The sequence below is a fragment of the Lepus europaeus genome, chromosome X, assembly GCF_033115175.1.
Source record: "Lepus europaeus isolate LE1 chromosome X, mLepTim1.pri, whole genome shotgun sequence".
NCBI classification, from domain to species: Eukaryota; Metazoa; Chordata; class Mammalia; order Lagomorpha; family Leporidae; genus Lepus; species Lepus europaeus.
Window position 1 is genome coordinate 15,138,607 of NC_084850.1, and position 24,415 is coordinate 15,163,021.

Consider the following 24,415-nt stretch of genomic DNA (forward strand, 5'->3'; position numbering starts at 1 on the left):
CAACATTAGACAAATACCCAGCCCCCTCCACCCCCCTTTTTTTTTTGAACTCTGCTTTCAGTCTGACTTTTTCCCCAATTGAAATTCAGGCCTTCAATGGTTGGTTTTTCTTGGTTCTAAATGTTGATAAAAAAGGGTTTTCTCCACTCCCTCAATTTGATGTGACAGGCTTCTGACATGAATAATGGAAGCATTTCTTTCACAGGCAAATCAACTTAATTTAGCAAGCCTTTATACTCTCAGTGGGCAAGCCACAATCCCTGAGATTCCATGAGAGCTTTTAAGTTAGACGAAATCTTTAGAATTTGCAGAAAATGTATAAAGTAAACAACACTTATTTTGTCACAATACTTGAATAACTTTTATGCAGGAGTTACAGATGAATATATTACTTCCTAATCAGATCTTGATTTACAAGCAATTTGTAAGGAACCCTCTAAACTCAAGGGAAACTAGCCCCCAGTAAGAAAAATCAGTCTCCACACAAACATTTTAAAGCCTACAGAGAGGGTATGGTGGGAATTATCACTACGCTCTTAAAACTGTATATATGAAATATACAAAATATATTATTGCAAAAATTAAAGGGAAAAAAAGAAAGGGAAGAAGTAGGTGGGTTTGAGGGAAGGAGGAAATATGGTTATCTTAAAATTGTATCTATGAAATACATGAAATATGTTCCCTTTATAGTAATAAAAATTAAAAGAGGAGGCTGTAGTTTGAAAAAAAAAAAAAAACAAAATAACAAGCTAAGGAAATAAAAATCAACACCCTACACCACCCCTCAAAAAAAAGAAAGAAAAATAAAGGTACCTATACCCTGTAGGGCAGAGTGAAGTTTATAACAGCACTAGATCTCTTTTGGAAAATCCTTTTAACCAGAATCTTAGAGAATTGAAAGGGCAGTATTTGCTAGCCATCAGATTGAAAGAAATAGATCCTATAGTCATTTCCATTTCCAAACTCAGGACACAGTTATTCCCCTGAGAACTTTGCAGAACAGAAACAAGACATATTAATAATGCATTTGTGCTCAAAGGATGGGATTCGTAAGAATAAAACTGAGACATATGTCTTCTGTGTTGACTTAGAAATAAATGCAGACAGACTTACAGTGAGGCAGATTTTGAATTAAAAGTCTCTAACAGAATATGGTGGTTGGTTTTTGCCTTTTGGCTTCTGATATCATTAATATAAAGGGGGTGGAAGAAAGGAAAGAACACAGGCTTGGGAACCTGGAGACCTGTTCTAGGTTTAACCAGAAAATTTTACACATAACCTTAGAAAAGTCCATTCTTGGATGTGAACCTCTGATTCGTTTTCTATTCAATGAGAAGATAAAACTAGATGATTTCTAAGGTTCATTCCAACTCTAAAATGCTGTAATTCCATAAATTTGTGACTAAAGTCTATATGAGTAATGATGAAAGTAATGGAGTTTTATACATAATATAAAAATTTTAAAAGAAAGCCTACAATTCTGGGATTTGGCTTGAGTTGGTATAGCAAGTACACCTTGAGCTTCCTCTGGTAGCTTTCCATAGTTTATTATTACCATATATATACATAAATATATATATATATATATATATATATGAGAAAAGATGGTCCTTTCATTTCTAAACTTTTCTTATCCTCAGCTTCTGAGAATATTTATTACATGGTAAGTGATAATTGAGAAACATTTATCTACATGCATATTTTTCTGTACACTTAATGTATTATAATTTCTCTCATACAAATAAAAATATAATTGTCCCAACAATATATTTATTCTATAAAGATAACTTCTGTTTTACTGTTTAAATTTTTATGAAAGTATATTCAAGTACAAAATAGTTGGATTCATTAATGTCAGAGGCTTCATGTTATATTTCAATTTGCATGTTAAGGTTGTGGAGTTCATAAATGAGGAGGTAATTGTACCAGTAAGAAAAAGTGATATTATTGACTGGCACTGTGGCTCACTTGGCTAATCCTCCGCCTGCGGTGCTGGCACCCTGGGTTCTAGTCCTGGTTGGGGCGCCGGATTCTGTCCCGGTTGCTCCTCTTCCAGTCCAGCTCTCTGCTGTGGCCCGGGAGTGCAGTGGAGGATGGCCCAAGGGCTTAGGCCCTGCACCCACATGGGAGACCAGGAGGAAGCACCTGGCTCCTGGCTTCGGATCCGCACAGCGCACCGGCCATAGCAGCCATTTAGGGGGTGAATCAACAGAAAAAAGGAAGACCTTTCTCTCTGTCTCTCTCTCACTGTCTAACTCTGCTTGTTTAAAAAAAAAAGAAAAGTGATATTATAAATTCTAAATAATAGTCCTTAACTACAGAGAACTATTTTTATATAAACATGTTTTTAGAGAGTAAACAACCATGTCTAATCCATACTCTACAATGTCAAGCCTTTTCTCTCCTTTTCCCTTCTTTATTCTCTCTCTTTTTTTCTCCTTCTCTCTTTCTCAATTAGCTAATAAGCCAATTAGGTGTTCCAACAATTATAAAAGTCATGAAAACAGAAAGAAAAATAGGAAACAAGTGAAGGTAGAACAAAATCCTTTTACTTTAAAGGATGTCCACTGTTAACCCCTGAAGTATCCTACTCCAAGTTGACAGATTCGCTATGCCAACTCTTGGCCCTCCCACCTCCCTTCTCTATTATAATGATTAGGTCAGTTAATTGGCTGATTAAGAATACACCAGCATTTTTAGTAACTGGCAATTAGGGTCAGACCCTGAGGTATAGAGGATCCTTTCAGATTGGTGGTATCACTTGAGTTATAAAGATTAATAAAGTCAAGTGAGTTTTTAGGTCTGCCCTCTTATATGACTATGATAGTAGCATCTATAGCTCTAATATATCAGTTGCTTTCAAACCAAGCTGCATTCATTCAAGAGTAGCAATCATAGTCTCCAAACAGGAAAAAAACAAAAGTACAAAGTACATATAAGTACATATGGGAATATCATATCATCACAAGCCCTACAGGTGCTCCTATCTGCTATGATAACAATTCTTATATTTTATTCACAACTATTATTTTCTATCTAGAGCCATTCCAATAGAGACTCAAGTTCCCTATTTAAAAGGCCCATAGGAGTATGATGTATGACATACCCAAATCCCCTTTGGCCTAGTTAAATCTTCTCACAGTCGTCTCTCACCATAACTTAGGTCAGACAAGCTAGCATTTAGGAAGATCCATTACAAAAGGTATCCAGTTATGGGCAAGGCAAATTCTCCCTTACAGCCCTAAAACAGTTTGTGCTATTTCTTACAATAAGAAATAATGGTATAATAGGGGCCCACGCTGTGGTGTAGCCAGTAAAACTGCTGTCTGCAGTGCCAGTTTCCCATATGGGTGCTGGTTCGAGTCCCGGCTGCTGCACTTCTGATCCAGCTCTCTGCTATGGCCCGGGAAAGCAGTAAAAGATGGCCCAAGTTCTTGGGCACCTGTATTCATGTGAGAGACCTGGAAGAGGCTCCTGGCTTCGGATCAGCCCAGCTCCAGCCATTGCAGCCATTTGGGGAGTGAACCAGCAGATGGAAGACCTTTCTCTCTCTGTCTCTGTCCCTCTCTATGTCTCTCCTCTCTCTCTCTCTCTCTCTCTCTCTCTCTCTCTGCCTCTGCCTCTCTGTAACTCTGCCTTTCAAATAAATAAATTGATCTTTAAAAAAAGAAAATGGTATGCTTGCATTAAAATTATGACACACTGAGGCAGAACTGGGTATATCAATTACAACTTGGACAAGCTGCTACAGAATAGGATATATTGACTCTACATGTGGTATTGGGAGGATGGCATCCCAGAAAAATTCTGCAGACAGTATAAAGACAGTATAAAATAAGAGCTAAACCCATAAACTTTGGATCAGGTTTGTCCCAAGTCAAAATCCTGGCTCTACCACATACTTAATGTGTGACCTTAATGCAAGTTACTTAATGCAAGTTTCTCAGCTTATGTGAGCCTTGGTTTGTGTATCTGTAGAATGAGAACAATAACAGAACCCATCACATAGACATAATGGGAAAACTATGAAATAATCATGCCAAGCATTTTTCTCAAGCTTTCCATATAGTAAGTGCTCAAAAAAAAAAAAAAACAACTATATTGACATGATTGTCTTTCCTCATTCAATATGCTGGTTGGTTGAGTAAATCAATAGGTTTAAGGTCATGGTTACTATTCTGTAGACAGAGTCTGAGCATTTGGGAAAAGCTACAGGACAGAGAATCAGAGATCAGAGAACACACAATTCCAGCCTAGGAAGGGTAGGATGGGTTTGAATACAGTAAACCCAGAGTTCGGGAAATTCAACATTCCTTGGATCTAGGTCTATATCAGGTTCACAGGACTGGGAAGAATATGGTGCCTGACCAACATCTGCAGCTACTGGTTATTCACAAAATCTGCTGCACCTTTGGAGTGAGGTACATGGAAATGCACCAGGCAGTTTCAGTTATCTACAGCATACAGGTTAAAAGAAAGAACCATGGAGCCTGGCTGCCTGAGTTTTAACATCTGCTGTTAGTAGCTATTCGACCTTAGGCAAAGTAATTAATCTTTCTGTTCCTGAATTTTCCTCCTGTATAAAATAAGGGAAAATAATATGTCTTAATTTATCATACATGTTATGAAAAACATGAGTTCATATTTGCAAAACTTTTAAAGACTTTCTGACAAAAACTGAGCTTTACATACATTTTATCAAATTAAATAAGTAAAATCCATAATGTACTAGCAGCATTCGATTTATCTTCATTTCACTAGCATACTGCCCTCAAAATGTCAAGCATTTAGGAGACAATGTATTTGATCTTTGTTTCAGTTTTTGCAAGATGTCAGTTAGATGACCATGGGCCAGAAGGGAAAAATGGTAAGGAACCCAGGAGTCCAAAAGTTAGTATTATTCCTCCCTTTCCTGGTTTAGCAGTTTAATACCCCACTGACACATGGTGAAATATGAGTATTCATAATTTTATTAGCCCTTTAACCTGAGAGAAAAGGGGTAAGGAACAGCTCTAATACTGGACAAAATTGGAAAGTCAGTGAAGTCTGTCTTTGAACCTTAATTATCTCACATCGGATCTCCCTTTCAACTCAAAAGTTGGTTTTTCCTTTTCCTTCAATGCTTAATTGTTAAACCTCTTCCTTAAAACACACACACACAAACAGAAACACAGAATGTTAGAATTGGGAGGTCTATCTCCAAGTTTTATGCTCTTATAGATGAGGTCATTGGTGCCCATAGAAGGTAAGTGATTTCAGTTAAATGATCAAATTCAGTTTTCCCCCAATCTCTCTACAGTCAGTATCAAGTTGCATTTAAAGTAGAACAATGGACTGCTCTCAACCCAACATTTGCCTCTTTGGCTTCTTTGCAGACTGACATGCCTTCTAAGAGTTCAAGGCAAATGCCACTTCATGAGTTCTGATTTGCTGTTTGCATGGGGCATTCCGATGCAAATTGAGTGTCTTGGTCATAACATCTTGGTCTTGTTCTTCTCTCAGATTTGCATTACTAATATATGCAAGTGCTGTATAGTTCAAGGGCATCTGGGGGGTAAAACTACATAGGAAATGTTGCCCTTTCACGGTTCTGTTCTCTCAATAGCAATTTAGTTACTATGGCAAGTTTCCCCAAAATAGCATTTTTACTCCAACTGTGAACCTGAAGGATTGTTAGTCACATAACCAACAAATAAATAGTGGAGGATCATGTGTGGAAGCAAAGAACAAGTAGAATTTAGAGTAAGAAGAAAGTGATTGCTTTGTACAACTCTACCCTTGTTTTATGTCTAAGGAAAGAGGAATCCAGAGAAGACAGCAACAGAGTGAGTTGGTGCCAGAACAAGGTTGAGAACCCAAGTATCTGATTCCTGTCTAGGGTTCCTGCCCCTGCCCAAATTGGTGCATAAATTTTAGTTTACGTAAAATTCCTTTGTCACTAAATAAATGGCTTGAAGTAGAGGTGAATCATATTATCCATGGGTACATTACTGGGACTTAGTTCTAACTTAAATTCATAGTCCCTCTGTGTAAACATGTTGCTTCCTTTTAGTGGGCAGAAAAAAATGTATAATTTCAGTTAAAACTGTTCCAGAACTTCTGAGTATGGGAAATGGATGTTGCCAGGAGAGGTTAATAATAGGTCAAAATGGGACTGAAATGCCGGCACCGTGGCTCACTAGGCTAATCCTCCGCCTTGTGGTGCCGGCACACCAGGTTCTAGTCCTGGTTGGGGCACCGGATTCTGTTCCGGTTGCCCCTCTTCCAGGCCAGCTCTCTGCTATGGCCCGGGAGTGCAGTGGAGGATGGCCCAAGAGCTTGGGCCCTGCACCCCATGGGAGACCAGGAGAAGCACCTGGCTCCTGCCTTCGGATCAGCGCAGTGCGCCGGCCACAGAGTGCCGGCCGTGGCGGCCATTGGAGGTGAACCAACGGCAAAATGAAGACCTTTCTCTCTGTCTCTCTCTCTCACTGTCCACTCTGCCCGTCAAAAAATAAATAAATAAAATAAATTAAAAAAAGGGACTGAATCCCTGTGTGAGCTAGAACAGAAACTCCCTAGAAATATTTACTCAAGACTCTACCTGTTATTATTTGATAATGCTTGATTGTATTCAATTAAGAATAGGGCTCTTTTTAGGTAACAATGCTGCATTTAGAAAAATTCAACAATAAAGGAGTTTTATGGTAGATTTCTTCTAATTTTCTCAATTATCTGTTGGTCTTTGTCAATAAAAACCATGTAAAAACACTACTGTTTGGAACAAAATGAATGACATTTCTTGCTATGTTATAGGTCAACAGTTAATATAGCCAAACTTTCATTTCTCTCCCATTAAAGTTGCTTGTTTGCCTTATCTGGATGCATATTAACTGGCAATAAAATACAGAACATAGGCTGGCGCCGTGGCTCAATAGGCTAATCCTCCGCCTGCAGCACCGGCACACCGGGTTCTAGTCCCGGTTGGGGCTCTGGATTCTGTCCCGGTTGCCCCTCTTCCAGGCCAGCTCTCTGCTGTGACCTGGGAGTGCAGTGGAGGATGGCCCAAGTGCTTGGGCCCTGCACCCCATGGGAGACCAGGAGAAGCACCTGGCTCTTGCCTTTGGATCAGCGCGGTGCACCGGCCGCAGCACGCTGACCGTGGCGGCCATTGGAGGGTGAACCAACGGCAAAAGGAAGACCTTTCTCTCTGTCTCTCTCTCACTGTCCACTCTGCCTGTCAAAAAAAAATACAGAACATATAAGGTTGTGACCCATGCCAGCAGGTTTTGCTGTTTCAAGGGATTTTTGTTGTTGCTAGTTGGTTGGATGGTATGTCAGATCTGATCTTTCCATACAATTTTTAAGGCTAATGATTCTACAGAAGACAATTGAAAAGAGAACTGGAAGAGGTTTTACCAAAAGAAACCAGAAATAAAATTTCCTAATGGAAGAGTGATGGTTTTTACTTTTATGGTTCAGAAAATAAAATGCATTCTATCCAGTGAAATTTGTTGAGTATGAAAAAGAGTGTTTTACCAGGAAAACAAGAGAAGAAAAAACTACTTGATTTGAAATTCTGCACTGATTTTGGAGGTTTCAGGTTAGAACATATTTATGGAAATAGAAAACAGACTAATGTGAAGAAATTATTCTTGCCAACCTCAAGTAAAGACCTGCCCTGCAGAACTATGTATACTTTACTTTATCTAATAAATGTCCTCTTTAGTCCTTGGTATAAAATTGATGTTTTGTAAATGAAATTATATAGTTTCATTCCAGGTTAACTCAGTGTTGAAAAATATATGCAAAATATCCTTGGGTGATCAGTGAATTTAAAACATTTTAAGAGTTATTTCAATTTTGATCCTATATGATATGTTGGGGATAAACCTTTGACTAACTGATTTGAAAACACTGATCTTTGAAGGCCCAGTTCAGTTAGATCTCCCATGACCAGATCCTGAATCCCATCAGTTAGAATTATTCTGTACCCCAATTATATATGGTGTGCCTCCAGCATGGCACTCATTTGCATTTCTTTTTATTTGTTGTTAAATTTATTTTCTTTATTTGAAAGGCAGAGAGACAGAAAGAGACAGAGTGAGATGTTCCATCCCCTAGTCTACTTTCCATGAGCCCATAATAGCCAGGGCTGGGCCATGCCAAAGCCAGAAGAAGGGAATGCAATATAGGTCTCTCACATGGATAACAGGGATGCAAGTACTTGACTCATTATTTGTTGCCTTCCACCGTGTGCATTAGTAGAAAGCAGAAATCAGGAAGCAGAGCTAGGACTTGAACTCAGGCACTCTGATATGGGATGTGGGCATCCACCAAAGTGGCAGCTTAACTGCTGTACCAAAAGTCTCCACTGCATATAGTTTATCTTAGAGTTTTTGTGTGCATGTATAAACGTATGTGTTTGTATTGACTCTTTCAAAAGAATATAGGATCCTTGAAGGCAGGAATCATGTCTTGGTCATTTTTGTATGTCCTGCATATCATCTATCACATTACATAATAGTTGCCCAATAAACTATTACTGTTAAAGGGAATGAAATTCATACATCTATTTAAGGGAGACAGTATTTCATTTCTTCTGTGCGTGGAAACTATATACTTCAAGCTGTAAGAAGTCCTCCTCCTTATTGAATCCATGGAGTAAGAGCTGACATATTTTTTTAAAAAAATGGAAGGGGCTGGCATTGTGCTATACTGAGTAAAGCTACTGCCTGCAGGGTAGAATGCCCTATGGGTGGCAGTTCAACTCCTGACTGCTCCACTTCTTATCCAGCTTCCTGATGATGCACCTGAGAAGGCAGTGGAGGATAGCCCAAGTCCTTGGGCACCTGCACCCACATGGGAGAACCAGAAGAAGCTCCTGGCTCCTAGCTTTAGTCTAGCCCAGCCCTGGCTATTGAGGCCATTTGGGGAGGGAACCAGAAGATGGAAGATATCTCTCTTTATCTATCTCTCTCTCTCTCTCTCTGTCTTTCTCTCTCTCTTTCTCTCTCTGTAACTCTCCTTTCAAATAAACATAATAAAGCTTTTTCAAAAATGGAACAGTTAGTCCTCAGCATAACAAACATAATCACGGCCGGTGCCACGGCTCACTAGGCTAATCCTCCGCCTGCAGCACTGGCACACTGGGTTCTAGTCCTGGTCGGGGCACCGGATTCTGTCCCAGTTGCTCCTCTTCCTGCCCAGCTCTCTGCTGTGGCCCGGGAGGGCAGTGGAGGATGGTCCAAGTCCTTGGCCCCTGCACCCGCATGGGAGACCAGGAGAAGCACCTAGCTCCTGCCTTCGGATCAGCGCGGTGCGCCGGCCACAGCGTGCCGACCACAGCAGCCATTGGAGGGTGAACCAACGGTAAAGGAAGACCTTTCTCTCTGTCTCTCTCTCACACTGTCCACTCTGCCTGTCAAAAAAAAAAAAAAAAAGAAAAAAGAAAAAAGAAACATAATCACTGTTCTTGAAGCAAAGTATACTTGAGATAACTCACTGTAATTGAGTTATCTCAGTCCTCCATCCCAACTGGAGGTTGGGTGTATCTAGGACAATGTTGTCCCATATAGGAGGCACTAGCCACATGTGTTTATTGGACACATGAATTGTGCCAGACTGGATTGAGATATACTGTAAAGGGAAAACATACTGGGGCCAGTGCTGTGGCATAGAAGGTTAAATCTTGGCCTGTAGTGCCAGCATCCCATATGGGTGCAGGTTCAGGTCTCAGCTGCTCCACTCCCTATCCAGCTCCCTGCTAACCTGCCTGGAAAAGCAGCAGAAGATGGCCCAAGTACTTGGGTCCCTGCATCCACGTAGGAGACCTGGAAGAAGCTCCTGGCTTTAGCCTGGCACATCCACAGACATTATGGCCATTTAGGGAGTGAATCAATGGTTAGAAGATCTCTCTCTCTCTCTCTCTCTCTCTCTCTCTCTCTTTTTAAAGATTCATTTATTTATTTGAAAATCAGAGTTATACAGAGAGAGGAGAGGCAGAGAGAGACAGAAAGGTCTTCCATCTGCTGGTTCACTCCCCAATTGTCCGCAACAGCCGCAGCTGTGCTGATCCAAAGCCAGGAGCCAGGAGCTTCCTCCAGGTCTCCCACTCGGGTGCAGAGGTCGAAGGACTTGGGCCATCTTCTACTGCATTCCCAGGCCATAGGAGAGAGCTAGATCAGAAGTAGAGCAGTTGGGATTCGAACTGGTACCCATATGGGATGCCGGCACTGTAGGTGGTGGCTTCACCCACTACACCATGGCGCCAGCCCTTCTCTTTCTGTCTTTATGTCTCTGCATTTCTGCCTTTCAAACAAATAAATAAATCTTTAAAAAATACACAAGATTACAAAGACAGGATGAGATAAAAAATAATATTAAATATTTCATTAATAATTTTTGTACTGAATACATGTTGAAATGATTATTTCAGTTATACTGACTTAAATAAAATGTATTATTAAAATTAATTCACCTGATTTTTAAAAAATGTGGCTATTGGAAAATTTAGAATTATATACCTGGTTTTCATTATATTTCTATTGGACTGCACTGCTGTAGTGATCAAGAAAGTATAAGAATGATCCACACAGGAACTTAAACTGGAACACCCCTCTCCAAAGACTCCACCCTTAAAACAACCTAAATTCTAGTAATTAGCATATCCATCATCTCCAGTTAAGGCCAGCAGCCCCCACCCCCAAAACAAAAGGCCACAACACAGAGCCCTAATGCAAGACTACATCTTCATATCCAATATATCTGAATCTGAATCCAAATTAGGAATAAAAGTGCTCAATAAAAGCCTTCTAAGCAGAGTAGAGAACTACGAAATTTTCAATAAGAATTACAAGTCAGTAAGAAAGGGAATTCTTGAAGTTTCTGAACAATGAAACCTCAACATTTACCAATTTAACTTAGGCTGACATAATGCTACAACGAACCAAAAAGGTAAAATAAAATCCAAATGTTTTGTACAAAGTAACACAGTTCCTTGCATTCTGTGTTTGTTGAATGGATTTGAATTTGGAAGAGGCTACCTAATTGACTTTGAATCCTTTTTAAACTGAAGTCAATGTACCTAATGTGAGTCCATATACAACCTTATAATTCTTTACTATGTCGATTAACACATGTCATAGGTGCTCTCTTGGCCCTTTAGATAGCAACTACTAGATCCTCACAAGAGTTTTACCTGCTACAGAGTAAACTAATTAAGAACTAGATCTTCATTATAATAAATGCTCTCTGATATTCATCTCACCTTAATCAGGAGGGTTCTTGTGTTTTGATCCCTGAGACAGCATCCTAATAGTCTCGGACTACTGCACACACCTGTAGTAGTTAAATATTATCATCCATGAAGTTTGTGTTTCATATATGAGGCACAGATATCACCTGAATTGGGGTATTAAAACTAAACTTTAATAGGGAGCACTGATTTTTCAGCAAATGGAATATAAATACTAAAAGAACGGCCCTGTTAAAATTGCACATAATTCCACTTAAAACATGAAAAGGCAAAAGCAGCATCAAGAGTTAACTCAGTTAACTCAGTGAAATATAAAGAGAAAAACATTCAAGCTAGACATTTGGCATTGTGAAAACAGACTAGGCAGTTGATTGATCGATCTATTTTCAACAAGTTGTGTGGACATCCTGTAGGCACAGACTTAGTCTGTGGGCTATTGCCTTAAAAGAGGCAAAATCCAATCTGATATAGTAAAGTGGAGATGGTCACTGTGACCCAACAACCTCTGTTAGAACTTTACCCATATTAGGACACTCTTACATAGGGTTGTTTTGAATGAGATCCAAATCTATTTATGTATTTTCTTAGTCTTCTTTATCACCTCCTTGTGTACCACTGAGCAGTTTTTGAGAACACAAGCCACTATTACAATGTTGTCAAGGCCCTTCTCGTTTTCTAGTTCAAATCCTTGTTCATGCTGTTTGCTAAGTACTTGTTCCCTGTGACAGCTTTCAGCCAAACAGAACACACTGAATGCTGCATTCCAAACCACTCTGTCCTGCTGGGCTCTGAGTAAAACAAGCTCTTCAAACTCCATCATGTGAACTTTTCACAAGGAACAATCTCCCTCAGACAATTCCATTCAGAGATACTATCCGTGAAACTGGGACTCAGGGAAGAGGTGACATCACAGGCTTCCCTTTCTGGCCAGGGTCATGACCACCAAAGTTGTATTTAAGAGGCTCCCACGTGGTTTGCACATGATTTTCTTAATGATCTAACATTTCCTCCAACTTTCCCATAAGCTTACAATTTAAAGATATTCACACTTAAATACAAAATTGGGTTCTGGTGTCAAGAAAGCCTGAGATTTCAAGAAGAATGAGAAAATTACAGCTGGGATCTCTATTAGGGCTAGGAGGGTAAATGTAAGACATACTCTATAATGCATGCCATATGTGAGGGCTTGGGACAGTGTCTTAGGAGACATGGAAACAAAAAGTATTATATCCAACCAAGAGGCTGAAAAAACTTAAAGAAAAAAGGAAGGAAGAAAAAAGGCAAGAAAAAAATGGACAAATTTAAACAAATCAGATTGTAGTTCTTAAATGTCTGAAGCCAAGGTTTGGAGAAAGAATGCTTTATAAAATGCAGGAACATTAATCTACTGAGATGGACAGCCAGCTTGTCTGCAGTTAGCCTACAACAGGAGAACAGCACATCCGGCTGCATTCTGAAGAATCTGGAGTTGTTTTCAGACCTACCTGGCAGCTCCCAAAGAAGGCTTTGGGATCTCCTAAAAGAACTTTAATAAGAAGAGAACAACTCATGGACTTAGGATGTATTCCATTCCAATTTTCATCAGAGTCAGGAGCATATGGAATTGGTGGCCTTCCAAGTCTCGCTCCAATGAGTCCACAATCTCATCCTTTTATGTAACATTTTTCTATGTAACCTAGCATTTTAAAATTTACTTTTAAATTTTTATTTGAGAGTCAGAGAGAGATCGATCCCATCTACTGACTCACTTCCCAAATGCTTGCAATAGTCCTAACTGGACCAGACTAATGATGGGAGCCAGGAAGTTCCAACTGCTTGAGCCATCACCTGCTACTTTCCAGGGTCTATCTGCATTGGTGGGAAGCTGGAGTCAGAAACAGGAGCTGGGAATCAAACCCAGTTACTATAATATGTGATGGGGGTATATTAACCAGTAGGACAAAAGCTTGCCCCATCAACTTAATATTTTTGAAACAGAAAAGTGCCCAAATGAGAAGGCACTTGGCTATAATGTTCCTCTTAAGCATTGCAAGTTGGTTTTGTTTTTGTTTTCATTTTTTTTTTATTTTCTGAGGAAGATGGAACTGAGAGATTGAGTCTGATGGCTTGGGATTTTTTCTACTTCACAGTTCATATTTCAAGCTGTTCACAGAGTTCAACCACTGAGAGACTAAACTATTTAAAAGGGGAGTATCTTAGAAAGAAGGTCATTGCTACCACTGCCTACTGAATTAAATCAGAGATCAGAAGGTGTCAAAGCTTGTGAGGACTTTATTTTGTATAACAAGCAAAAAAAGGCCCAGAAAAGGAACTGAGTTGCTCAAGGTCAATTATTGGGAAAGTCAAGGTTTAAATCAAAAGCCCATGTGCTTGCCTCTGATGACTGGGACACTGCAGTCTTATCTACAAATGAGAAAGAATGTTGATATCATACTTGCTATGCTTCTTTGGGGAACTGTGTTTATGTTCCATAGAATAAAACTGTTCCTCCAAAACTTAATTTTTTTATTTGACAGGTAGAGTCATAGACAGTGAGTGAGAAAGAGAGAGAGAGAGAGAGAGAGAGAGAGAGAGAGAGAGAGAGAAAGGTCTTCCTTCCATTGGTTCACTCCCCAAATGGCCGCTACAGCCGGCGCTGCGCCAATCTGAAGCCAGGAGCCAGGTGCTTCTTCCTGGTCTCCCATGTGGGTGCAGGAGCCCAAACACTTAGGCCATCCTCCACTGCACTCCCAGGCTACAGCAGAGAGCTAGACCGGAAGAGGAGCAACCAGGACTAGAACCTGGCACCCATAATGGGATGCTGGTGCCACAGGTGGAGGATTAACCAAGTGAGCCATGGCGCCAGCCCCCAAAACTTAGCTTTGAGCTTTCCTTCTACTGATACAATTTTGTGACAAAAACAATTTTTCATTAAAAATATAAAAGTACAGTGTCATTTTGAATATGCTTTTTCAACATAAACATGGAATTATGGAGATTGTTATACAACATTCTAGGGAAGTGAATCCCTTGGTATGAGAATGATGAATTATAGTCTAGTAGGGCAAAAAACCAAACTGACAATTACAGGGATGATTCCAAGGTGGGGATTTTAGCAGCTGTCACTGTGGCATAGGGTTTTAAGCTGCCACTTGTGATGTGGGCATCCCATATCAGAGTGCCAGTTTGAGTCCCAGCCATCCGCTTCTAACCCAGCTCCCTGATAGCGTGCCTGGGAAAGCAGCAAAATATGGTTCAAGGGCTTGGGCTCCTGCCACCGACGTGGAAAACCCAGATAGAGTTCCATGCGCCTGGCTCTGGCTTGGTCCAGTTTTGGCTATTGCAGCCATTTGGGGAATGAACTAGCTAGATGGAAGTGTGATCTCTTTCTCTCTCTGCATTTCAAACAAATAAAATAAACCTGAAAAATGAAAAAAGTGGGGACTTTATGGAGGAGGGAACATTTAATTCTAACTTAGAAGGGCAAAGAAAATAACAACAAAAAAAGCAGTATCCTTTGAAGGCTCAGTAGGAGTTAGGCAGGCAAAGGCAGAGCATTCCAGATTAAAGGAGCTACCAGGCAGAAGGACCTGGGGGCAGAAAAGATTGAAAATTCAGGAAGCTTCAATTGGTTCAGTTTGGTTGGTGGCTAGAATGCCAATGGTGACTTTTGTTTCCTGAGTGTCCAATTCCTAACAGCTTACCCCAAATAAACACAACATAATAAAAAGTAGGTTTGCCATGCTAGAGTGGTTTCATAGTATAAATTCCCCACCCCCACCCAACCATCAACATATTAATTAAAAAGGTCATATGCAATATAACTAAGGGAGGTATAGTGAAGGAAGCAACAGACTGGAACTTCACAATAAGTCACTACAGCCCTCCCTAGTGAGGTCACCTGCCCCATTTTTTAAATGAATAGTTGACCGTGCCCTGGATTGATCTTTAAGGTCACTTTGGCTGTGTTTGGGAATGAAACCACCATGCAGATGTTATTAGAAGATCAAACACAGAGGTCTGTATACCTTCACAAAAGCCCAGGTTGCTCCTCAAACAATCCTCTCTGACCCCTGCTCTATCATCATTTCATAAAAGGCAAAGCAACCTAACTGAAATGTTTCCTAATTCTCAGTTCTTAAGTAATATTTTAAAAGGTATTTATGTTCTTTTAATTTATGTTTTATGTATTAGAGAGTCAGAGACCTCTCATTTGTGGCTTCACTTCCCAAAAGCCTGCAATACCCAGGGCTGGGGCAGGCCAATGCCAGAAATTTATTCTGGGTCTCCCATATGAGTGGCAGGGACTCAACTACTTGAACCATCACCTGCTGCCTCACAAAGGTGTAAACTAGCCAGAAACTGGAATTGGGAGTGGATCTGGGACTTGAACCCAGGCACTCTGTCATGGGATGTAGGCATCTTAATTGTTAGGTCAAATGTCTACCCTCAGATTGCAAGTTATTTTGATCAGGAAATAAATGCATAAAATATTCAGCTAGAGATTAAGAAACAAGAGACTTCTCTTAGGTTACTATTAAAAGAAGAAATGAGGACATTTCACTTTTCTAGTTTTTACCTCAGTCTTCTCTGTACTCTTATTAAAAAATACATGACATATGCAAAGTGATGATAAAGATAATATCTGCAAATGAGGAGATTCATTTTAGGCCTGCAGAGAAAGTTCACCAACAATTATCAGTTGGAACTTAGTCTCTTGAATCAATCACAAAACTCACAATCAGGGTCAGACTTCTCCATGAATTCCAAATCCCAAGACTTCTTCCTGAAAGCAAGTAGCCTTTGAGACACTACTACTAAGATTTTAAATCAGCTGGGGGACAGTTTCCAAAGCTGTCAGTTTCACAAGCTCTTCAGGAAATTCTCATGGGTGGTAGTTATGGGATCAAATGTACTATGTCAAAAGGTGAACTGAATAGTTAAGAATGAGGATAAAGATATGTAGAGGACAATCATCTAGAAAGTAGGGTGTGGGCTTCAGGTGCCTTCACTGGGTGGTAGATCAGCAGAGAAAAGGGAAAGGGGAATAGTTTTACCTGGGTCTGGAAGGGGGCCTGTGCATCCACTCCTTTAGCGAATACTATGAGCCCATATGGACCAGACATTGTAGTAGGCACTGGGGATTGCAGAAGTATAGAAGGCAAATGAAGTCTCTTGCCTTCATACTGATATACACTCTTATGACTCTCCTCACCCACCTGTTAAAATTGCTGTATTTTCTGAGTGAATTCTATAGGCAGAGTGTCCCCAATGATTCCACTGAAGAAGGGATCTCCAGCAGAGGAAGTAGGAAATTCTTAAAAAAAAAATCATGGGCCGGCGCCGCGGCTCACAAGGCTAATCCTCTGCCTTGCGGCGCCGGCACACCAGGTTCTAGTCCCGGTCAGGGCACCGATCCTGTCCCGGTTGCCCCTCTTCCAGGCCAGCTCTCTGCTGTGGCCAGGGAGTGCAGTGGAGGATGGCCCAAGTGCTTGGGCCCTGCACCCCATGGGAGACCAGGAGAAGCACCTGGCTCCTGCCATCGGATCAGCGCGGTGCCATTGGAGGGTGAACCAACGGCAAAAGGAAGACCTTTCTCTCTGTCTCTCTCTCACTGTCCACTCTGCCTGTCAAAAAATAAATAAATAAAATAAAAAAAATCATGGCCCCTTTGTTTTCTTCTTCAAGACTGTCCCTTCAAGAGATACTGCAGCTGGAAGTGAAGGCTTTCTCACCTACATGAAGCACCACAGATCACACTGGAGGTGTTTCCAAACTTGTACATTTTGTGGTGTGAACACAGGTTTCCCAGGGAAAGCTCTGCCAACCTAAACATTTTCCTAGCCTGGATTAACCAAAAAGCAATGTCCCTGGTAAAGAGTATCCTGCAGGGATAGCCTTGTGCTGCCCCTGCTCCAGAACCTCACTTAAAGGCAGGCAGGCATTCTGCCAAATCAATCTTCCTAAAAAGCACAATTGGGTGGAATCATTTCCTGCTCCTGGACAGAATCTAGTACTGGATCAGATATCTGAGGCCCTCTATACTTTGGCCTCTGCCTTCCTGACCCACTGCACTGTTTCCTCCTCAAATTTTTCTAGATAACCTGACCCTGTTGCATCCTGTATCTGCTCCCTTCCTACCCATTTTTCTGAACCCAGTTCAAATGCCACCTCTCCCAGAAGCTGTGACCATTTTGGCAAGGAGTGCCTCTGTCCTCTGAATTTTGCACAGCCCTTGGGTGCTTTTCCCATAGTTAGAAGTGTTTTCTTGCCTACATAATCTCTCTATCAATGCAGGATGTGATCTTTCAGAATAAGGATTGTTTTTATGCTTCTCTGTGTCCATTCTCAGGGCCTAGCACAATGCTTCAGTATTTCTTGAGAGCAATAGCAACGTTTTATTCTAACAGGGAAGTTACTTTGTTTTATTTTAATGAATTGGCAAGTTACAAATCTACTCCAAAGGCCATGCTTTTGAAGCAGAAACAATTCCGATATGAACATAAAGGCAAGATTTTATTAACCTATTAATATATTAAGCAGTTTTGGGGACATTATGAGGGAAATTTTGGCTCTTTAACATTCCCCCATTCCTTCTGTAATCTCCTCCACCCCAACTCTACCTGCTCTATCTCCTTCATCACTTCCACTGCACTCCATGTCACTCTTTTATTCAAAACCACTTGGAATTTTTTGACTAAAGGACTGTCACTTCCAAATCCTTTTCACCCTCACCTCCCTCCCCATGTTCTTTCAGGCCAGAAGAGGTAGATCTTCCAATACTCTGGTAGCAAAGCACATCCCTCAGACAATTTCAGGAACTCCATGGCTGCCCTAGTATTCAGAGCTCAACATACTTAGAATATTTTGTTATTTATACAAGTTTAAATTATATAACAGTAGTTACCAGATCAAGCATAGATATTCTATTTGTTGATTTCTAAACTGACCTATTTTGTTGCTTTTTCTAAAATATAATGGATTTTAATGTTTTATTTGCTTTTCTTTTATATGTAAAGATTTTTTTAATTTATTTGAAAGCCAGAGTTAGAGAGACAGAAGTAGAGACAGATAGATTTTCCATCTGTTCGTTCACTATCTAGATGGGCACAATGGCCAGGACTGGGCCAGGCCAAAGCCAGGAGCTTCATCAGGGTCTCTCACATGGGTGGCAGGGGCCCCAGTATCTTTCATTTGCTTTTCCCAGGCCATTAGCAGGGAGGTGATCAGAAGTGGAGCAGCCAGGACACAAACCAGCGCTGATATGGGATGCTGGCATGGCAGGTGGCACTTTACTTGCTACACCACAATGCTGACCCCTATTTATAAAGAACACTTACTGAGTGCATTTATGTGCTAAACATTGAGTTAGACCATTGAAATATGGACTTCATTTGATCCTCACCATGACTTCTGGAAGACATAGTTATATTTTACAGATGAAACACTAAGGTCAGCAGACATTAAGTGATGTACCCAAAATCATGCAGTTAATTTGTGGAGCTAGGATTCCACTGTTGGTCCTTTTAATAGAAAGCTCATAGTCTTTTAGTTCTACTATGATGTACCTTTAAACAAAATCTAGAAGCTCATTCTGAATTCCAGGTCTTGCATTTTAAAACAGATATCACCAAAAAGATATAACCCTAGAAAAACAAACTTTCTAAATTCCTAAGAAGAAGGTGCATCCCTGGGCCACCAGGGACATTCTTATTTAACGTTATTGTACCCTTAAATAAAACCCAGAAGTTCATTCTACTTGGTCTTCTTCACCAAAAAGATGTAACCTCAGTAAAAGGAACTTTTTACATTTCTATGAAAAAGCAGCACCACTGGGCCACTAAGGGACACAATCTTAGGCTCTCAAGTATTGTTTTTTTCCTAAAAAGTGCAGTGAATTAATTCAGTACCAAGTATTACCAGTCCAACCATCATAATCACCAAAATCATTCACTATTTTTCAAATTATGAAAATCACAGCCTAGTAAATGTTACGTGCAAAATTTCTTCGAGAAATCAGGTGCATGGTAGAGTGGAGTAAAAATGGAAAACTCCAGATTTCACAAAGATGTCAAGTTTTACATTTCGGTGCAATGTAACTGAATTGGCAAAGACCATTAGAACCAGCAACCAAAACCGAAAGGATAAATTTTCCTATCACCAAGTAAACACCCACTCTGCCCTTCCCATTTAGGAATTTAAAATAAGATCACATTTATTCATTCAACAAACATTTATTGAACACCAGCAAGTGTGCTAGGTGCTAATGTAACTTAACAAGGCTCCCGCCCTGACTGAATACTTTTGCTGTAAGTGACCTTGTTAACTACTACATGACATCTGAGGTTCTCTGCTACAATTATACTTTTTGGGAAGTCAGAGTCATATGAGGCCTCTTCTGAAATACTTTTAAAGTTTCTTTACGGCAAACTTGATAGAAATCTTTGTTTAACTTAAGGAAGAAAGATGATCTCCGGCACCCTGCGGACAAGCGTGCTGAAGGTCGACTTAGCGCTCAGGCAATGTGGTGGTTGGTGACCAGTGACGCAGTTTTAGACCATTCGGTTGCGCTTGTAGGTTGGGGAGTCTGTGATGCCATCACCGCAACGGGCTGAGGTGCGCTTGCGGGTCCCCCCACTGTCCAGGTGTTGGGCAACTTCTTCTGGGTTGAGGTCGTCCTCAAAGAAGCTACTTCTTCGGCGGCCACTGCTGGCGACACCACTCTCTTGAGATGGGGAGCCAGGCGCGCCAGACCGCATGCTGATTCCCGCCATCGCGCCGCTGAGGCAATGTAAGGCTATAGCCTCGTGGAAAGGCTGTAGGTCGACGTCCACTGATGAGCTGGATTCGGTGGCCGCAGCCTGGCCAGCGGCCCCAGTATGCGGCTTCGGGGATGTCCTGGGAGGGCGTGGCGGGGCAGGGGCGGGGGGAGCTTTGCCACAGAGAAAGCTAATCAGATCTTCACGGCGAATAGTGCTTCGGCCCTTTTTCACCCACTCCAACACATCTCTGATGCGACGCTGGTAGCCAACCTGGACACCTAGCTCAAAACTTCGTCGGTGGGCATTCCCGCTCTCTTTGTACAGGCTGGTCACGGCCATGGCCGCATGCTGGAAGGGGTCCCACACGGAGAGTCCTGGCTGTGGGCACCCAGAATCCTTGTAGAGCTGAGCCACAGCAGTGGCCGAAATCTGGAAGAGGTGCCACAGCTTCTGCTGCTCGCTCCTCAGCCCTGCCGCCTCGGCGGCCGCCTCCTCCTGCAGCTCGGGGAGCTGCTGCTCTTCCTGCTCGGCCTCGGCCAGGCACTGGCGCTCCCACTTAGACAACCAGGGCTCTGCGACCTCGGCCTCGCCCTCCTTCGGCTTCTCCTCCATCCTCCTTCACCTCCTCCACCTCCTCCACCTCCTCCACCTCCTCCACCGTCTCCACCTTCTCCACCTCCTCCTTCAGGCCGCGCGCCTCCTCCACCGCCTCCTCCTCCGCCGCCTACTCTTGCTCTTCCACGTCCACCTCACCTCCTGCTCCGAGCTCCCCTCCACCTTCCGCGGCGGCCGCCGCCGCCTCCTCCGCGTGCGCTGGCGGGCGGGTAGGCAAGCGCGCGGGCGGCGGGGCCCTGAGGCCAACTGCTACGGCTCGCGCCGCCCGCGGCCCGGGAGTACGCCCCGCCCCGCCCCGCCGGCCCGGCCCCCGGCAACGCCGCGGTCGCTGTCTCTGCTGCTGTAGAGATAACCCCGCAGCCGCTGGTGCCGCTGCGCTGCCCCTTCCGGCCCCGCGGTGTGCTCCTACGGCCCCCCCATGGCGCCGCGGCCTCCCCGCAGCCTTAGTCACCACCGCCGCTGCCGCCAGGGCCCGCAGCCCGGCCCCAGCCCCCGCTCGCGCCGCGGCTGCCGCACTGAGAACTTGGAGGTGGGGGCTGGCTGGAGCGCTGCCTCAACGCGGCGCTTGCCTACCTCTTGGCCCCCTTTTCACACATTTTTGGGACTTGTCGGCTTCATCCAATGAGCTGATCAAATTTTACATCCTATGTTGCCAGAGAGGATTATGGGGCAACTTCATGGTGTCGATCACATCCAGGGCGCCGATCCGGGGAGGCCGGAGGGTAGAGTGGAAAGACCGCGGCCCTCATGAATAGCAGTCTGAACTCCAGAAATAGGTGCCTGAGGAAAGTGTTTTCCTCGGACTGAAAAAGTATTTTGATAAGGAAAAAAAATCGTATCAGGGTATGCGCTCTCCCTTTTTCCGACCTCTGCTTCTTCGACTCAGTTTCCCCAAATGCCCGAGGAGGTTTCTGGACAGATTTCTGGAAAACACTTTCAGTCGTGATATAGAACTTGCCTGCTTTCCCCGCAAAGCGCCTCTCGGGGCTGGTTGTATAGTTAACGAATTCTGGAAGTAACGGTCAGAAATGATCTTCATTCTCCTACTACCCCCCCCTCCCCATTCTTGCAAAGGTTTTTATCATTAAAAAATGTGCTGGTGGGGGTTCTGTGTGGTCAACTCTCAGTTACTGAAAATTCCAAGATGAAGGAAAAGAAAAAACAAAAAGAAAGCTCATACGCGAGATTCTCTGCTCTAGTATAAAATCCAATACCTTTTGGGGAAAAAAAAAGACAAAAAAGTTACCTGAATAACAGTACCCCTCAAAAACTGGTTACTTAAAGCATCATAATAATACCAAAATTAAGCCAAAGCAGCATGGGATGCTACTGTCTGTTCTTTAAGTTCAATAACAAATCCTTTGAAAGATGCAAGCCTTTCTCAGTGTAGCCAGTTCCAGAGCAAACTGTGTTAAAAGAAGAAAAATTCACACTGACCTAAGAATAATATCAAAATGGTAGAAACTAACATGTAAGGAGTGGTTTAATTTCGGGGGAACATTTAGAATATTAGTCAAGTATCCAGAAAGCCTTACAAAGATAAAGCCAAATCTTAAAGCAAAAATCTTTAAAAATTCCCAACAAAACTAGTGCATAAAGTAAAATTATCTAATAATTAAGCTTTATCATCTTCCTTAAAAGAAACACATGTTTCCAAGTTAAATTTAAAAGAGAAGAAGAAGAAGAAGAGGGGATTGTACCCTTTCTCTGCAAACGGGGCTTTTTCACGATTCATTAAACCCTTTTTCCAAATGTGTAATTGGACTCTTCTCATTTACATAAACGAAGGATGAGGCAAAAGACTAAAGATCAGCCCAAAAGGAGAGATATGTTTCTCATTAACCTGTACTAAAAAATATTGTAGAAGGAAACTCCAAGAAAGCAGAGGCCCCCTTTCTCAACCCCTGTCTCACCACTAGACCTGAAATACTTCATGGCCAAGGAATTAGCCTATTTGCCAAAGCTGTGAGGGTTGCCCTGCACATGATGCCTCACCGTTTTTTTTTTTTTTAAATCATAGGCATATGTTTTTATTTTATTTTCTCTAAGTAAAAGGCTTGGACCTAAATGAGTGACAGTAGGATACTATATCCTACTTTCTTTCTTCATTTTTGATTGGGTTAAAAACCAAGAAGAAAGACTGTTCTGTCTTTTAAAGAGCATAACTCTCTGCTTGGGCTTGAGTGATCTGGCTGGTATCCTCCATTCAGTTGGTTTCAGCACCTGATTAATTAGTTAATTAGTATTTAGAGCTGACTAGCCCCCAGTTGCCAATTTCCATGCCCTGCATGGTGAAATGTTGAATCCAGCATTGAAATTTCTGTCGCACACCCTAATTATTATCACCCCACTACTTTTAAAACCATTGCACCAAATTACTATTATAGACAGAGCCAGACAACTGTGTGGGAATATATTCTTTCTCAGAAATAATGGTAGAGTTAATCAATATTTTTCACTGTTGCCCTTAACACATTTAAGTAAAACAATTAAATGGGAAAAATTCTAATTCAGTTAGCCTCCAACTCCTTCCACGGAATAAGTGATTTTATATGAGATGTTATAAAAATCAAATAAAAATTTTAATAGTATTTTATAAATTCCACAGATCATAAAGAGTGTGTTTACAAGAGATGCTATTTGAAATTAATTTTGTTCCTATATAAGTCTAAAATTTCAGGAGTAAAAAAGGCAATACAAAATAGATACAAAAAAGATCAATTTTACTAGCTATAAGGAAATGACATTATCTATGTGGGGCAGGAGTGACTTTTAAAGTTTAAAAAAATTGACATGACTTATGAATGTTTTCTATAGGAAAAAATATTCCTTGGCCACTGCCCCATTTTATAAATCTGATGTCATGACTAAGGTTAAAGATCAAGTAGGGAAAAGCAGTTTTAGAAACTAAGTTTAGGATGTAAACCTAAGGAAGTCTAATTTTTAATATTTCTCAATGTACCATTACCAAAAAGGGATCAGTGTTGTCAATGGTAGCTATTTTCACCTGGAAACAATCCTTATATACTAGTACAGTGAGTTGCCTGTAATTGTAAGAGCTAAATGGTACACAAAACTGGATACACAACTACACAGATCAGTAAAAGGGTGGGACTGAAAGCAAAAGTAAACACCAACCTTAGGAAATGAAAGAAGTTAAAAGATAAGTGTTAAGGACCTTATTCTTTTTGGAGAATAAAACAAGATTTAGTAGCTTTCCACTTAATTTAAATGAAAAGAACCACTACCTTACATATTGCAGTGATAATGTAATGGGGAAAGAAAACAAAAAAGTCTTTGTACAAATGACACCTCCTATAGTTGTTGTGAAGAAACTTTTCCCCTTGGTATCTGCTAACAAATTCTAATTAATGCTGCACATTCCTTTACTGAAATCATTTAATGCGTAACAAGGGGGGTAAAAAGAAATGCTGAATGCTCGTGATTGCCCTGTTAGAATTATGGGAGTGAAAGCCTGGGGCCCCAAACTTACTGTCTATTAAAGCCAAGCTTTGAAAAAGAAATGCAACCTACAAAAGCTGTCAATCTCCCTTGCCCCTAAAGCCTGGGTTCACATGGATTCAAGTGACAGCCCTCCTCCCCCATGCACAATACATCAATCTGTCTCTCCCACAAGCACCCACAGCCCATTGTGCTGGCCGCAGGTGCCTATTATGGCACCCATGGCTGCCTCCCACAGCTCCGCCCCTGAGAAACAGGAACTGCAGACAATGGAGCCCTGTGGGAAGACAGAGGTGGGTGTTGGGAGGGATAACAGACAGATGGTAAAGGGTATAGGGTAGTAAGGTAGTTTCAAAACAAA

General features: G+C 41.6%; 1 protein-coding gene across 1 annotated transcript; it reads right to left on the minus strand.

Moving 5' to 3' along the window:
- Positions 1-19,503: 19,503 nt before the first annotated feature.
- Positions 19,504-20,589, minus strand: HAPSTR2 (HUWE1 associated protein modifying stress responses 2). Its single transcript, XM_062184243.1, has one exon. It carries the CDS (start codon positions 20,587-20,589, stop codon positions 19,768-19,770), a length of 822 nt encoding a protein of 273 aa, XP_062040227.1. The 3' UTR covers positions 19,504-19,767.
- Positions 20,590-24,415: the final 3,826 nt, after the last annotated feature.

Coding starts and splice junctions, on each gene's coding strand:
- HAPSTR2 (XM_062184243.1), bottom strand. CDS start 20,589: ATGGAGGAGAAGCCGAAGGAGGGCGAGGCCGAGGTCGCAGAGCCCTGG.